Raw genomic sequence first — 18,441 nt, forward strand, 5'->3', positions numbered from 1 at the left:
TGACTTGCAGATGAGGGAAGTGGGTGGGCAAGATTGCTGCTGCTCGGAGACAGAACTTCATGAGGGAGTTTGCCTCTTATGGCCCTGGTCACCAGCCTACTTCGCATTTGTGAAGCAAGGCCGTGAGTCAGGGCTATGGGTCATTTCGTCACAAGTTCCTTGCTCAGCAGCAGGGTGAGGAAATAGAAGAAAGCAGATCTTTGTTAACATGCACCGTTTTCTTTTCACCACTGCAAACATTAAGTGTTCATATCAGATACCACTTCTGGAAGGTTCCTGTTCCATGCTCTGTAGACAAGAAAGCAGGTAACGAGTGCTCTGTCCACAGTCACGGAATGAGGCAGATTAACAGTGCTAGGACGCCATCTCAGGTTGGTTTCTCTCAGAAGCAGGCCCTGAGACAAGAATTTGTAGGGGAGGGTGAGACCTAGAAGCACTGGTAAAGGAGTGGAAAGTGAGACAGGAAGAGAAGCCCGTGCGAGATGCACTGACGTGGACAGGGGTGGCTGGGCCTGCAGGCCCTCTGGAACCTGTATGTGTGAACCTCAGATGTGTCCGACCCACGGGCAAGAAGGCTGGGACATTTACCCACGAACTCTCACCTGTCATTGGTTGAGGGCTGCTTCTAAGGGTATTAGCTCCCTAGCACTTCCAGGGTACCCAGGTGCAAACTGAGCACTCTCCTGCAGCTAGCAAAAGCCCTCAGTCTGAGAGAGCCGCTGGGGCCTCCAGTAAAAGGGGATGGTGGGAGAACCCCAGACATGGACCCTGACGCAGGAGACTGTCCGAATCCACCTCTCTCAGACTAACTCCTTGCATTTAGCAGGATTAGCAAATCAATGGGAAAAGTAGCGAGTCTCCTCACCAGCTCAGCAAACTTCTAACTCCTTCTCTGAGTTACCTCTAAAAACCATTCATTCAACAAGTTGTTTTCCACACAACAAAAGCAGCTGTGTTTGCTGTTTCTGCTTATATAAATCACACAGACTTATTTTTAAAATTTCAAAAAGTACACAACAGTTTGAAATACAAAAAAATTACAAAGTAAAATAAATCATCTGTAATCACCCCAGTGAGACCACCACCAACTGCTATTTTGATAACCATCCTGTTATACACTTCTTTATGCATACCTACACGCATACAGTTTGGCATAAATAGGATCAGACATAGCTGTTTTTATTGGGGATACTTTTTTTCTTGCTTATCTCCCCCTCATGCCCTTCCAGCTACATAAAGCCATTCCCCAGTGACTTCTGGGTCCTTGTTCCACTCACAGCAATCATGAACACATTCACCACATTAATCTTCCCCAATGTTAGTCATCCCACTGTCTGGTAGTTTTCAGGCCACAGAAGAAATCTGACGAAATGTGCACAACTCTGCCGAATGGATCTCCTACAGTCCTCACTGCACCGTCAGCACAGCCTGTCTTTTTTTCTAAGGCATCCCCAAGCACCATGCTCTGGATCTCATTCACACCTAACTCCTAAAGGGCACAAGGAAAAGAGCAGGGGCAAAGGCAGACCTGGACTCCTGCTCTTACTTAAAACCAGTCACAACCTACCTTGGCTAGAAATTCTCAGTATGAAAAATGGGACACTTAATGGATACTTCACGAGTTCCTGTGAAGATTAAATAAGATAATAATACAAACACCTGGCACCTTGCCTGGCCCAGAGGAGGCAGTCTGTGAGAGTCAAGTTTCCTTCCCTCCCCTCATTCCTCTGCCTCTCTAGCTAGTCCTTTCCCATCTGACATCTTTACCTATCCTTCAAACATATACAGATGTTTCCTGTTTGAAAATTCTTCATTCCTAAAGCTACCGCTCTTCATTTCTCTCTTTCTTTCATTGTCCAACAACTAGAACCAGTGGCTCATAGTCACCACTTCTGGACCCTCAGTAGCCACTCTAACTATTGAATATGGCCTCCTAAAGCTTCTTCCTTATCTCCGAACTTCTAAAGCCACTGGATTTTTGTCAGTCCTCTTATTCCTTAATGAACCAGGGACATCTGGCACTCCTCAGTACCTACCTTCATCAAATTCCCTATTTTATTGGCTTCTGTACATTGAATTTTCCTAGTTTCTTTCTCATCTCTCTAGTCTTGACTCCATTTCCACCCACGATCCACCTTCTCCTTTCATTATTTAACTGAAGCCAGCTCCCAAGTTTAACCCCTGGCCTTCTGATCTTCTCTTGCCACATTCTTTCCCTCAGCAAACTGAACTTAACTCTTGGTTTCAACAATTATCTCAAAATATCTGCAGGCTATCCCTAGCTAAGAGTTACATTCCAAGCTCAAATTTCTAACCACTTATAAGAAAATTCCATGGGGAAATTTCATCATCTCCCACTTTCCAGCCACCTTCCATCCTACCTTCTCCAACCCTATCATTGGCAGCACTATGCTTTCCATCCATCATTTCAGCTTAAATTTGCAGCTCTTATTGACTCAACACTTTGCCTTCATTCATGCACATCTGCATGCAGTAAGTGCTTACCAAGTACCTACCACCTTCCAGGCCTAGGCAGACAGCGGTGAATAGAGCATGCATGGCTCCTGACCACATGGAGCTCATAGTCTACCCGAGCAATCAGATGTTAAATAATAATTACACAATGAAGAACTTAATCCAACTGTGATAAACTGTTACAATGGAAAAATACAGGATGTGGTAGGAGCATATAAAAGGACGTTTAGCATAATGGCAGTGAGGAGGGTAGTAAGGGAAAACTTCCTCAAAGTAATGGTTCTTACACCAAAATGAAGACAGAAACCCAATGATAGAGAGCCTTATACACGAACATTTACTGGGTCCAGTCATAGCTTCTCTCATTTCCCTCCCTTTTTATCCCATCCTCACTGACACTCTAAGACCTACTTCTCTTCAACTAAGGCAAAAAAGTTCTTGCGGCCAGATTAATATTTCTAGAATATCTTGCTAACAACGCTAGTGGCTCCCCATTGCTTCCAGAACCAAGCCTGGGTGATCCTTCGCACAACACTGAAGGCCCTGCCACAGTCTGGTTCCACTAAACACATCAATCTTATTCCCCAATACGTGCATCCTCTGCCCTGCAGCTTGGACTCGCCATTCTGGGAATACCCCACACTACATCTTGGCAGAGTGCACTCTACTAAATCAACAGGCCGAGTGAAATTGGCCACATTCTTGGGATTTGGTTTTCCTCCATTCAAATTCAAGAAAACTGCCAATGCCCTGAGAATATTATGCCCACTTCTCACATTCTATCACCAGTCTGAAAATAAGTTCCATATTGACCACTAAGTGATGAGAGCTAAAAAACTGGGTGAGTGATGGCCCCTGACCAGACAGGCTCGGTTAAGAACCACACTGTAAATTTTCCTTTAAGTGTCAAAAGACCACATGAAACTCTCTCCTTCATTGCTCCACATGTTGCCACAAGGAGCTCAGGGTATGCAAGAAGCAACAGCATTTCTCTTCGCTTTTTGACTTCCCATAACACTTAGCGACATCACACATTTTATCCCTCGATATAATTAAGGGATTGTCTCTTTTATCATTTGTTTTATAAAGATAAAATATTTCCGGAAAAATTTAAGGCACTGAAATGTGTAAAATATGAAAAATTTTGTGCTCATTAAAGATTTCTGTCCACTTTAATTTAAGAACATAAAAATGTTCTTCACTTAAAAGTATCATTTACGCAAGTAATAATCATAAATCTCTATTGAATTTGCTTTAAAATGTTTTTAATTTTAGTTCAAATGGCTCTACAAGACTCTGACTTTTAGTGAATTTGCATCAATTAGGTTTTTGGAAGCTGTTGGAAGAGAGGAAAGAGGAGAGAGAGACAGAGAGGGAGAGAAAGATTTGAGAACAGAAGAAACTATCAACATTAAAACAAAGAAAAATCATCTTTATTGGTTTAGTGTACTTCCCCCTGCTAAGTAGATACAAAAGGTACTCATTTTCAAAAAAGGAGCTTGAAGAGACAGAAGGAGAGGAACAATACATGTTATTCATTACGATTTTGCCATGTGGAGCCCTATCTAATCAGTCTCATTTTCAAAACTATCCTGATGAGTCATTTCTCTACTGACACTTCATTTTTATGGTCTGAAAACAGAAGGTTTTGTCCAGATTAAAACAAGCTTCTTTACCTTTTCACTTCCTGATTTAATGAGCCCATTTCCAAACAAAAATTATGTTCATTCACATGTTGCTGAAAATGGAAGAATGGAACCACATTGTAAGGAAAATATGCTTAGCAGAATTCCAGCCTGTGTTCCTAGGCAAAAGCATATTCTTAATATCAAGATGTATGTGTGCAGCCCATAGTGCAGTTTTATCTTTATTCCCCTTTTATACGTAACCTTGGATTCTAGTAATTTGCAGCAACACGATTTAGAAAACATTCTCCGTCTTGATAAAATCTTCCACTTATCTTTCATCTAATGTTTAAAAAAGAGAAAAATTCAGAGTATTTAAAACAATGTGTTTTATCTACACCACTTGGGAGGAGTGTGTGGCAAAAAGCTGAATTCAGATGCCAATTTCACTGACCAAAATACCTCTAAACATATATGGAGTAACATGGTTAAACTCAGAAGACGGCCTCCAGAACAGGCGGCCCTGCAGGGGATAAAGGTTTTCAGCTACTATTGCTTCCAGCAGAGATGCCCTTTTTTAAGTTAACTCTCAAAAGACATTCCCCCATCCTGACAACTTTCACTACCGAGAGGATATCCAATTTCGTGATGAGACTTTGAAAACATGTTGTGTATGTTTGAGGTCTTCTCAGGAAGGCAAAACTTACTCATTGATTTCAAAATAAAAAGTCAACAGAAATAAGCCCTCAAACAAATAAGACACTAATTTCTTCCATCTCCTGAAAGAGGAAGTTTGTCTTAAAGGAAAAAAAAGGTCCCTGAAGGCTTGGTATTGAAAAGTTTACTATACTACTACTTCCCATCTACGCACTGATCAGACACTGTGAAGAGTTTAGTATTAAAACATTTCCTTTATGTAATTTTTAGAAATTATCTGAATGAGCCAATTCCAAATTTAAAACATTTAAATCAATGTTTAAAACAAACATTTAAATCAATGAATTTAAAAAAATGTTTAACGCCAAAATTTTCCAAAAAAAAAACTTGTATTTTTCTAACTCGTCATAACTCTCCCCAGCTTCAAACTTCTGAGGGACAAAGAGAAAAGTCAGTCGCAAAGGATAGCTACGCCTCAGACATCTGCAAGGTAGCTAGTGTAGTGCTGGGAACACAATAGGAACTTGTAAAAAATTGTGAAACTGAGCAAAATAAATACAACAGGGCAGGTAACGCATGGAGTAGTCACTCATTTACTCAACAAATATTTGCCCTGTGCTTCCTTTGGCCTAAGCACTATGCCAGGCATTAGGGACGTGAGAGTTAAGATGGACATAGTCTTGGCTCTGAGGTAAAATCAAGTCAGAAAAAGGGGACAGACATCAAATAGTTGTGATAAGTACCATAGCAAAGACATGTAAGTGCTGCGAAATATGAAGGGAGCCCTACCTTAGCCTGGGAGTAAGGAAGTCAAGGAAGGCTTCCCTGAGGGACATTTAGGCTGAGACTTCAAAGAGGGCCAGGGGAAGAATGTTCTGGGTATGTGCAAAGCCCCTGAGGTGAGAACGAGCATCATGGCTGGAGTATAACGGGAGCGGGGGATGCTAAGAGAGGAAGAGGATGAAGTGCACTGGCATCGGATCTTGCTGGGCTCTCCAGGCGGTAAGAAGGACTTTTTACTTTATTCCAATGAAATGGAAAGCTTTTGAAAGGTGTTCAGCAGGGGAATTAAATTATCTGATCACATTTGAATTTTTAAGCCATCACTCTGTTATCTGAAGAATGACTGGAAGAAAACAGTGGAGCTCCTGACCCAGAATCCATTCCCCAGCTCCCAGCCTCAGTTCTCTCCACCTTTCTAGTCATATCATGTGCCATTCTGGATCCTCTATAACATTTAATTCTGTGTCACTTTTTAAAGCACCTGATTACATACCACCTATTCACATACTAAACATTTCCTATTTCATATCCCCCTAACTTTAACTCTTTACTCTACTCCCTACTCTCTCTATTCTTATGTCCAGTAGCCTTCCGCATATCTTCATGCTGCTAAGTGTACAGCACGTACTCAATGAATACTTCCTAAGCAGATTTAAAGCTTGACTGGCAAGGGTCTTCTAAACTGAGGAATAGAGAACTGCCAAGACTCCCTTCCGGTTTGGGCTTCCTTAGTAGACATGTATGTAGAAGTCTTCGGGGCACATGGGAGTTATACCAAGTCTGTATTTTGGAGTGACTAGTGATAGCTCAATACAAAAATGGTGGATCTGAGAGAACCAAGGGTTGAGGCTGCCATCACTTTTGTTGAGGAAACAAAGTCACCTCTCGTCAATTGCCTCCAACTGTCTTTCTCCACCCATAGACCTAACCTATAGCATGTGCTTCAAAGATATAAGCCTTCCTCTTCTCCCCATTGCCACCCTAGAAGACTCAACTGTGAAGTTCGTATAGCTAGAGGTTTCAGGGCACACATATAGATTTATTTGTCTACAGAGTTTGGAATCAGATTGTTCTGCACCCAAAGACCTTCAGTTAGAATGTTGCTGCAGCCAGATGTTGCCCTAAATTTTAGAGAAAGAGACAAAGTAATAGGGAACAAAGAAAAAAAGGACAAGGAAAGCCTGTTTCAAGTTTCACTAGTTTGCCAAGTTCATACCTTTGCAGCCAGCCGACACTCCATCACCCTGATATTGAAATGCGATGTTGCTGCCTTATTCATTTCCACACAACTGTGGGCAATCACAAACACTGCTCCACTTGGGAGTTTCACATCAGTTGCCCTCAGAGGACTAAATTCTATCAACTTGGCCTATTGGAAGAAAAATTACAGGTGAGATATAATGTATTAGAATTCAGAAAATTTTTAATCATTTATGCATTTATTTACCTTAGTAAAATTTTTCCCCAAAATACATTCATTCATTCATTCAAATATTATTTATTGACTTCCAGGTACCGTACTGGGCACTGGAGATACAACAGTGAAAAAGACAGACATTGTCCTTGCCCTCACAGAGCTTATATTCTAGTGGGAAAGGCCGTCAAGTAGACAAATACATTTCCAGTTTGTAAGTGTTACAATAGTACAAAGGACAGGGTGTTATATAGACACATAGTTAAAGCACCTGGTCAGATATAACCTAGTGTAGACTTCTTTGAAAAAAGGGAAATCTACACTGAGTCTTAAAGGATGAGCAAGAGTAGGGTAGACAGAGGGTTTCCGTACCCAAACAGGATGTCAATAAGAGGAAAGAGCATATGCAAGTTCAGAGGCTAAAAACTACGTGGAGTGTTAATAGAGCTTTGGAAATTGAAATTTGGCTAGAGCTCAGAGTTCAAGGGGTGAGGAGTGGTGAGAGGGTAGGATGGAGGGGTAAAGCAGGGGCTAGATCATGAAGTGCTTTGGAAGCCCAAAGAATTTGGACTTCATTCAGACTCTATAGCTAATTTACATTAACTTCAGGACTATTGGCATCATGTCTGCTTGTCAGGTCTCATCCAAAACACCCAGAGTATTTTCTTAGCACTAAACCAAATTTCCTCATGCCTCATGTCTTTGGTTTAGGGGAATCAACAACAAATATTCTTAATAAGAAGAAAAACAGGTATTCTTGGAAAATAACCAAGCCTGTAGAAATCTGATGAAAAACCAAGAAAAGATTTTAAAGAAATTCCTGCTTTTCTTTTGGAAATGGGCAGTTTATGGGTAACAACCAAAACCTCTACTCTGCCTAAGGGAGTTGATAGTCAAGGGGAAGTGGTATCCAGCTAAGGAATTCATTCCTGGCTTCCTGTCAACATTCTTTTCGCCACCACTGAAGCCCCAAAAATGTTGACAGAGAAAAATGATACAAAAGACTAAATCATAAAAAAGAGGGGTTGTGAATATATGTGGTAAGAGAACTAACATTTGGGTTTAAAACCAACAAGAGATTATGAAAATGCCATGAGATGAAGAGATTTGGGACAAGAACGGGAAAGGAGGTACCAATAACCAGGGAGTTGAGAAATCTCATCTTAACAATGAAGAGAAGTAGAAGGGGGAAAAAACTAGACACAAGAGAAAAACAGACTTGAGGTATGATTCTGGAAGCTTAAGGGAGAGGTGATCAACATGAAACAGAATAAGTGAATTGGTGGTAAGCCTTGAATTGAAAGCAGTTGAGAAATATCATCCTACAACAGAGCCTAATAGAACAGGCTGCCTAGAACCAGGCATGCTGGGGACCTCATAGCCTTCCTCTGTGTGAACTTTCCCCAGTTGGCATTTCTGAATAGCTCAATGCCACCTACAGTTCCTTCTTCTGCAAGAAATGATATGGACTGGTCCATCCCTCCTCCTTCAGTGCCAATATAACGCTCGCTCTTGGTGCAGATTTCTGCAAGTTCCACCTGGAAAAGTAAAAATTGATTTGCACTGTGAGTACAGCCAATCTATTTCTCATTCATTTCTTACTTCGGACATGACAGATAGGTTTGAATTCCAATGCCAACTCTGATCAATTGATCATAGCTGCCTAGAGCACAGAGTTAATAAGAACTCTAAGACTACCATTGAACTCAACAGGAAAACATACCAGAATTAAGTAATGTATGCAATAGGATGGAATGAGATATTGACTGTGCATGCCATGTATTTATTATCACTAAAAGACTCCACAGGGCAAGCAGTTTCTCCTATCTTTCTCTTTGCTCCATTCCTCTCTAGACTGATATCACCAAAAATCTCATTTAGGCACTCATTCATTTCTGCCTCAGGTTCCTTTGTCTCCCGACAGTGGACCATTCCACACTCTCCCCAGAGCCAAAGTGGGGTCATCCAACTTTACGTTCCAGTCCCAAAGTAATGCTGTCTCGGTGGCATTTCCATTAAATGTAAGAATCAAAACTAGCATCATCTCACCAGAAACATTTTCCTCCAACCAAAATGAAGAGGCCCAGTACACAAATGCATTTCTGATTCAAACTGAAAATGTCAAAATGTCTGTTTAAGAATTTTCAATGGCTTCCTATTGATTAATGAAATAAGTTCAAACTCCTCCAACTGGCATTTCAAAGCCTTCCAAAATGTGCAACTAATTTGCATATGAAATCATATTATCTACCACTCTTTTCCAATTATATTTGTCTCCTTGACCATCTCACACATTTATGTAACTTGGTATTACTTCCTGTCTTCTCATGTATAAATCCTATTGCCATTCAATACCCATATTAGCTACCTACTATGGGCAAGTCACTGGGCTGGCCACTCAAATCTTCCTCAAATATTGTTCCCACTATGGCATCCCCTTTCTCTGAACTCCTACAGCGCTTAGAGTTAGTGTCATCCATTTACGCACTCTACTATTCACTCACTCATTCATTTTTTTCTTTTTTCTAAGACTTGATTCAGGCCTTTATTTCTCACCTGTTTTACTGGAAGATCCTCCTAGAGTGATCATTCTGAAACACTGATATAATCATCTCTGGCCTGCTTGGTTGCCAACACTTTGATTTCATACTTCTCAGCACGGTACATAATGTCTATAATGCCTTATCCCTTGCTTATTTCTCTAGTCTGCTTGCCTGCCACTAACTCCATAAATCCTAGGCTCGGACCATCAGGAATACTGAGCAAATGTTGTTCCTCATCACTTCCCCCCCTCCAGCAATCCTTACTAGTCATGGATCGACTCAAGCATCACCTCTCCCTGTGGCCCACATCACTCCCTAAATGCACACACCCCCCGTAATTCCTCCTCTGCACTCCCTGTATATTGTAAGGAAGCAGAATTTGCTACCCCAAAATATGTCTCTTTGGCTTGATTAGTTTTAAGAACAAAGACTCAGGAAGAAACTTTGAGCTTCCCCTTAACTGCCTAAAAGAATTTAAGATAGAACTCCTGTTTCAGGAAGGAGATATCACCAAAGATAACTATAGTATAACATAAACTAGGTGCAATAGACAGGGAGGAACCTAGCAAGGCCCATTTGATCAAAGTCCTCTCCATGTCCCATTGTCTCTGCAAGGAATGGCAAACATTTGTTTACCAAACATTTGCCTTCCCACTTCCATGTATTACTTTCTTCCCCTTTGAAGTCCCAAACCACTACACCCAACCTCCCGCTTTGTCTTTAGCTGAAGATGGTATTTAAGGTGATGGCTTCTGCCATTTTGGCAAGTTATTCAGTTTTCCTGGGTTTCTCCCAGGTACACATGTTATTAAACATTGTTTGATTTTCTTCTGTTATTCTGTCTCACGTCAATTTAATTCTTAGACCAGCCAGAAGGACCTAGAAGGGTAGAGGGAAATTTCTCCCTCCCCTACAATATATAACTCTATTCTCATTTATCAAACTATGCTTTCCGTGTGGGTTTACTTGTTTCTTTATCCACCAGTCTATGAGCATCCAGGCAGTGCCCAGACCAGAGACCACTTAACTAACATGACAGAATCAGATAGTGATTTAGGTTTTGAATAGATCTATTTTCCCCAGAAAATTGTCAGTCCTGTGAGAGAAAGATAAAGTAGATGTTTCTTTTGTGTTCCCTACCACACACAATGCCGAACACATAGTAAATACTCGATAAACACCTGCTGTTTTCACTTTCTGAGAGTAGTGGCCCAAACACCATCTGAAGGATTCTGTAAGTGTCATATTCCTTGTTGGTCATGTGGATTCACTAACATTAACTTTGCCTTGTGACACAAGGTAAACTTGGAATTTTGACGTAATGGGCATTGCACGTGGCCTGTTGAACACACAGAGCCAGTGATCTGTCCATAATAGGCACATTAAAAATAAATTAGTAACCAAAAGGTCAAAACACTTGGATTTTAAAATGTAAATAAACAATATACCCTGGTGAAGAAGTCCATGCAGCATTCAGTGAGGAATGATGAGACCTGGGTTGCCACCTAACTCTGACCCTGGGCCAGTGTGAAAAGTCACCTTTCCCACAACAGCAATAACAGCCATATTTACATGCTAAGTACCTGGCATCATTTCTTTTGTGAGCATTATCTCCTTTAAGGCTCCCAACACCCCTCTGTTTAAACCTCATCATACAGATAAGGAAAATGGGACTTGGAGGCATATAACAAAGTGGACGAGTCACCTTTTGAACCTCATCTGCCCGACTCCAAAGCCTGTGTTCTTTTCACACTGGACTTGATTACTTCCCCTCCCTACCACTCCTCCCCTCAACAAATAGAGATAAAAGTACCTGTTTTTTCACTAGGATGTGAAAAGAGAAATGAGATTACCAAATTTTACCTTTTCTCCCCTTAAGAGGAAAGAAACTAAAGCATCAAGAAGTGCATGCTTAGTTCTTTGTAAAAATGTCTTGATGCACGGGAATAACCGTATACTTTAACATGTGAGCCTGCTATGCCTTTTCTGTCTTTGCGGACACTGGAAATAGAACCCTAAAACGTCCTCCAAGAGTTATAATCAGGCAGAGTGACTTGCAAAGGCAGTAAATCAACACTCCTTCCATACTTGAATTGTGTAAAATATCAATAGATTTCATGAGACTAAGAAGGAGCCATCAAACACATTAACAAAGTGTGTGGAAAGAAGCCTATTGGAAGTTAGTGTCAAGGACAGATCAAATTCCAGGACCCAATCCTGTTTAGCAAATGACAAAGTCCTCTTTTTCCCTGATGTCTGAGGGATTCTAAGGCTCACCCACTTCTCCTGTCTCCCCATTCCACAAACACACACACACACACACACAACCTGAGAACCCTCAAGCAAGAAGAGCAAAGCTCTACCAAGAAGGGACTCACTCCCCTCCTCACCAATGTGTTTTCCTCTGCGTTTACATCTGAGCACTTCAAGAACCCCAGGTGCCTCCAAACTAGTCACTTGTGGCATTCAGCTCTGTCGCTTCCTGCAAAATACTAATGTCTGAGAATAGTTAGGGAAGACTATTTGACCACATGAGAAACTTCTCCAAAGTTTGTAACCAACAAACTCATTTCTATCTTGACTCCTTCCCTCTGAGAGTTAGGACAACCCTGACGTTATTCATAGACCTTCTTTTAAAGCTACTGAAATAGTTAATGAGGCTATTTTAGCCCTTTGTGTGGTTCTTCTCTTGAAGCAGCCTAGAAAAGAACTAAAAGTCATGTGGGCTCCCAAATTAACCAGCTTAGCTCTCTCTTGCCCAGTGGAGCTCCAGTAAGAGAAGAGGTCACAGGGCTAGATTTAGTAGTCACTGAGAAGGGCTAAGGATGCAGGAATGTGTTGCCTAGCTAAACCTGGATATTCATAAAAACAATAACACAAAAAGACTCAAGATATTAATACAGTAAACTCTATCTTTGTTTAGCAGTTTACTCAAGAAATTGTTAAAAGCAGAATAATTATGTAGACAGGAATGTCTTCCTACGGGAAGCCTTGCTATTCACAACACAAACCCTAACCAAGACAGCATCATCCAGCTATTGTCAGCCACTCTAAGTGCAAGTCAAGAGAAAGGAAGGAAATGAACAGCTTCATTCATTCATTCATTCAACAATCATTTAAATAGTGTCCTACAGACAAGAGGACAGCCAGTGTCTTCCCTCAAAGAGCTCACAATATTGATATTGTCTTCAGGTGAAAAAGTCCTTCAAAGGAAACTGTAAAACTAGCATGCCAAACAGCGATTTGCCCCTCCAGATCTGCTGTCACCCCACCTCTGTCCTGCTATCTGCCCCAGGAGACTGCCCAGCATGAACTATAGCAAGAGGCTCGTGTGTACTTTGCTTTCCATTGGGATGTTCCAACAGAGAACTCTGGCAGGAAATGGGAAATTGGGGAGCAGGGGGCGGGGAGCAGTGAGGTCAGGTCCCTCCCTGCCAAGGTCACTTTCAGGCCCAAGGGCAGTAACAACTCAGCTACAACTAGTCCTGGGCTTCCTCTATACCTACACCTTTGTAAATATTCCCTATGAAATAAATTGTCCTTTATTATTGAGTGAGCCATCTGGTTTCTATTATGACCCTGACGGATATATCAAGATAAGGTGAAAATGTTAATGACTCCCTGACTTTTCTTTACCTCAAATATTTTCTACCCCTGCAATCCTTCTCCACCCTAACTTTCAAAATGTCTGGGTTCTTCCCTGGGGCTATTTTCAAATTCTTCCCCAAATTGGCAAACCTACTAGGTAGAGCTCAGCCAGGTAGGGGAAACTCTTCAAGAAACAGCACCAAGGTAAGCCTAAAAGAGACTGATGCAGACTTGCTTTGTTTTGTAACATGGCTGATGACCAAGTTCTAACTTGTAGAGACTTTGGATGTTCTATGGGAAAAAAAAAAAAGTAGGCTGGCTTTAATTAAAAAAAGAAGAGGAGGCTATTTCTTCTTCTTCACATCTCTAACTCAAAGAGATGTAACTCAAAGAGATTAGTAACTTTTACATGTTTTATTTCAAGAAAAGTTGCCTAAGGACAATGACAGCCAGTTCCCAAAATGAGCACAGCAGATGCAACTGACCCTGATGGTTCAAACTGAAAATTTCTGGCAAGTAATGCAAAGAAAAAAAGGAGTTCAAATACTTAAAAGATCAGAAACTACAAAGAAACAACAGCGAGGAGGATTCTCAAAAGTATTCTGGAAAACTTGCTAAAATCTAGAATCATCAAAGAGTATGCATTAAGCACTCACAAATGTGCATCACAAAAAAAAAAAGAAGAAAAATGAACTCCTCCATCTGCGTACATTGGAGAGACATAATCTAATGAACGTGGAGAAGGCTAGTAGTTGGGACATGTGGTTCTAAGAATATCTGAGGGGCTGCTTAGTGAGGACAGAACACAGTGTTAGAGCCGGCTCCCCCCAAACTCTAAAGAGAGACAAAGACCACTTCCCTAACCTAACTGACCTGCCACTCAGATTCTGAGAGGAGGCCTTCAACAAGGCAGGAACACAGTATTTGACGTGAAGCAGTTTGGGATTCTAGGCCCATAGGGATCCTGAGAAACTGCCTACGATAGGTTTCTCCTAGACCTCAATCATCACTGCTTATACTGGATAAGGAGGACTCTTCGTAGATGCATGATAACATACAACCTTTGGTATTTCTCCAAATGATGACCCTGGATGTGCAGATGTGTATGGCAACACTATTAAAATACTAGCATGAATCTAACAGGTAATAACGAGATGCAAAAAGAGGGAAGTCCACTCTGCCTCTCTAAGTGAGGGCCTCAGATGCAGCATTGGTGTCACCTGGGGACTGACTCAAAGTGCAGACTCAGGCCCTACCCCCAACCTCCTGAATAAGAATCTGTAGCTTAACACAGTGATTTGTAGGCACATTAAATTTGAAAGCACTCTTCTAAAAGATTTCCTACTCTGAGGCTTTCTTAATAAATTAAGCAGGCAGGGAAGAATCAGAGGAAGACAGGGAAGGAAGCTAACAAATGTCAAACGTCTCTTAAGGCTGGACACTATGCAGGGTATTTTATAGGTGCTATCTTATTTAGTCTCCCAAACAACCCTGAAATGTCAGAGTTAATTATAATTGTTACCTCATAGAGAAGGAAACTGAGGCTCAAAAAGGTCAATAAACTAACTTAACCTAAGATTCAAAGCCAGGTAAGTCTGGCTCCAGAGTCTACCAGGCTACCTTGTGCCCCTGCCTTGGGGAAGAGAAGCTGTGCCTGGAGGTTAGGCCTTGGTAAGAAGGTGGAGCAAAATTTATGTATACCCAAACTGACATCGCTTCCATTAGAATGAACAATGGAGTGGACCATAAGCCCTAGGATGCAGACACTCCTGAGTCATCACAATTTCACTCCATTTTCTCATCAGGTTAAAAAAAGTTCACTTTGTTGGATGCTTTGAGGCTTGGGGGACTTTCCCATTACCCATCTCCAAATAAACCCTGAACACCTCCCTCTCAAACATGCACAACCCAGACTGATCTCAATATAAGGCTGACATTTTAGTATGATTTCTGCAGCCTATTAACAATAACAGCAGGTAACATATTGAGTCAGACACTATTCTAAGCACTTTTCATGTACTATCAATTTTTAAATCCATGTAGGATGTTTTTATTACTCAATGCATTTTTATAATGAAGAAACTAAAGCACAGAGAGGTCAAGTAAATTGCCCAAGATCATTCAGCTGGTAAGTGGCAGAGTCACAATTTGAACCCAGTCTTGGCTCTGTGCTTTTGACCACAATACATTCTTTATCCGCCAGGGCAGAGGAGTTTCAAGGGTGGACTAGGAACCCAAAATTCAAGAGCTCCAACCCTCCCTGCCTACTTTCATTTCTCACTAGCACAATGAATTCAATCCCTTTTATTGTTTAAATTCTTAAAGAAAGAAAGAAAAAAAGGGCAGCAAACACATACCAAGGTAACTATTACTGGGAAGAGGGGAGGAGGGGAGAGAGAATTGCCAAAAAAAAAAAGCAGTTGTTGTGGCAGGACAGCAGAAGGCAGAAGCCTGGCCAGATGGACGGAATCAGCCAAGAATATGACCCGAGTCACTGCTACTAAATAGCAAAGGGGCCTCCAACTCCTGTGGTAAAGGTTGGTGTCACTCCCTTGGCAGGAAGACCATTTATTTTGGCTCTGACCTTTGAAAATGTTAAATAATGATGATAATAATGAATGGGCCTTAGGCCTGCAATCTCTGTGGTTTGGCAAGTGTGTGCTGGAACTGCACGTCCCCTCTCGTGGTCAGAAGGACACTCCTACTCCCTGGGGGAGGCTTCTTCATACGGAGTTTTGAGTAGCACTATCCTGTCCCACCCTCAATGTCCAAACCGCAGGAACTCTGATTGTAAACCAATCTGGACACTCAGGGAGAAGGTAAAGAAGACAGGGGCATTCGATAATTAACTCTTCTTTTCCCCCCAGCATAACCATAATTGATAAATTTAACAACTGTTAATTTTCCTAACATGACTCCGATTGTACAGAAATGGAAGCAAACCAAAGGAAAAAAACATAGCTCCCATGAATCATCATCTAAATCAACCAAATCCATAACTCGGTGGACACGTTTGCCTGGGAGAAAGGGTTCTGTGTGTGAAATTTTCAATTCACAAAGACTCTGACATGAATTGAGAGGAATCTCTAGGGTCAGGAAATGGTGGAGAGTGTTCAAAGAGTTGTTACAAGGGAAATAAATTGATTTTACTGAGTCGTGCTCAAATCTTATGCCAAGAGCATCTACTGAAGGTCATTGTAAGAAATAGTCACATGAAAATCTCTTTTGCATTTGTTTTTAGACTTGCTGGAGAGGTCATTTTCACTATGTTTTGTGTGCTCTAAAGAGTCCGTATGAGAAACACCTTTCATAATTTAGTACCTCCAGAGAAAAGGAATGGCTTCTCGATTCTGATCACAAGATCTGGTATAACTTACTATGTTTCCTTTTTTACCTTGGCTTCCATGAATCTCAGTAAATACAATTAAACAAAACAATTACATTAAACAATTAACAGTTAGTGTGTTTTCATTCTTCTTTCCTTTGCCCTGGTTTTCTATTTCTAATTTATTAACCTTATTGGATAAAGATCCTTGGTTGTATAATTCCTAGAATTTTTTCAAAAGAAAGTAAATGGGCACTTGGTAGAAGTAAAAGAAAAAATTGAGACATAATAGGCTTCATGTGGAACAGTCATGTTAGGGAGGGGCAATGATAAGCAAGAGCACATTTTAAGAAAGGAGAGCAGGAATGGCAAGGAGGTCCAGTAAGAACATTCTAGAAGGAATAGTTGAAAGAATAGTGGATGTATGACCCAAATAAAGAGTAACAGAAGCCAGGAGAACTTCCTTCCAACTTTGAAAGACTCTAATATCAAAAGAAGGAGAAAATTGGGGATTTAGATAGAAAGGGTAGGTTGTGATTAAATATAAGACAAATCTTTCCAATGACAAAAGTGGTCCAAGAAGGAAAGGACTAATTTGAGAAGCAGTGAGATCACTGGGGATATTCAAGCAGAAGCTAGAAAACTGTCTCCTATAAATGTCAAAGAGCAGAACTTTGCTCGGATTGGGAGGTGACTAGAATAAGGATGCACACAGGGAGAGGGCCCCTGAGGTCTGGGATTCAGACACAGGAACCTCTTAACTTCAACTGCTTGGGAAACTATAGATTTCCTCACCTTCCCCTAGATTGTATAAATACTGTATTCAACAAAAGATGAAGATGGGGCCAGGCCTGTGGCCAAGTGGTTAAGTTCACACGCTCCACTTCGGCGGCCCAGGGTTTCGCCGGTTCGGATCTTGGGTGTGGACATGGCACCACTCATCGAGCCATGCTGAGGAGGCGTTCCACATGCCACAACTAGAAGGACCCACAACTAAAAGTACACAACTATGTACCAGGGGGGCTTTGGGAGAAAAAAGAAAAATAAAATCTTAAAAAAAAAAAAGATGAAGATGAAACTAGAAGCCCTAGAGACAGAACGGTCAGTACAACTCTGCTCTGACTCAGGGAACTCTTGCTTATTTCAAAACATATTTCCAAGGGAAGAGAATATTCCCTGCCATTTGTAGGGGTGGAAACGGGAAGTAAAGAGAGAACTCCATGAAACAGTAGGGAATTTCCATTTTGCCTTTTCTCCCAAAATGTAGGTTCTCAGGCACACCTCTGGACCCCGTCCATCATCTTTATGAGGCCCCTTCAGGCACATGCTGACTTGGGGCTACCAGGACAGCTTACCTTCACCCTCCGCGCCATCTACTAGGCCTGCTCTCTGCACTGCACCACATACCCTACGGAAGGGCAGCTAGGGACAGATTCATGTGCTCTTTCATACAGCGTTTTCGAACATATATTCAGAGCTCTATACCACACACTGGGGGAGAAGCAAAGGAAGTGCCAAGACCCGATATCTGCTTTCGTGAATGGCCAATCTTATTACAAATCAACAGCCCAAGGACAGTTTAATCCAAAAGGCAGAAAACTGCCCGAGAAAAGTTGTCCTTTGGAAAATAAATGTCTGATTGCAATCTCTTTCTCTGGATTTTCATTCTTTGTTAAGTACCTACATGAAGTCATTCCTGACACTCCCCGAAATTATAAATGGTATAAATACTGTGTTCAACAAAAGACTAAGATGAAGACAGAAACAATATTGGAAATGATGTTGCATAAACACTCTCCTGGATGTAAATATAGAAATGTCAGACGATGGCTTAGCAAACTTTTGGCAGACGTTTCAAAGGAAGGGCAAATAATTTCTAAAGGAACAGGAACTAACCTAGACCAGGAGATGTGCCCAATTGGAAAGGTAATTTGTTACAAAACACATTCACTTTACTCCTGCCAACACATGGAACAAGAGATCCTAACATTGTCTAAAGGGAGGTGGTAGAGAGAAGAAGAGAAAAAGACA

The 18,441-nt window shown here is 41.3% G+C and overlaps 1 protein-coding gene across 5 annotated transcripts in view; it reads right to left on the reverse strand.

Moving 5' to 3' along the window:
* Positions 1-18,441, reverse strand: part of GALK2 (galactokinase 2) — a 120,166-nt gene that overhangs the window by 36,708 nt on the left and 65,017 nt on the right. For 4 of the 5 annotated variants that reach the window (XR_011528529.1, XM_008521515.2, XM_008521514.2 and 1 more), the window contains exons 6-7: positions 8,394-8,492; positions 6,757-6,909 (exon numbers count right to left, since the gene is read on the reverse strand). Coding sequence is in view for 4 of the 5 variants with exons in the window: in XM_008521515.2 (XP_008519737.2) it covers positions 6,757-6,909; positions 8,394-8,492 (252 nt within the window). In the remaining variant the exon portion in view is untranslated. The remainder of the gene's footprint in view (positions 1-6,756; positions 6,910-8,393; positions 8,493-18,441) is intronic. The other variant, XM_008521513.2, reaches the window with a different exon arrangement.

Source organism: Equus przewalskii, chromosome 1 (assembly GCF_037783145.1).
Source record: "Equus przewalskii isolate Varuska chromosome 1, EquPr2, whole genome shotgun sequence".
Lineage (NCBI taxonomy): Eukaryota > Metazoa > Chordata > Mammalia > Perissodactyla > Equidae > Equus > Equus przewalskii.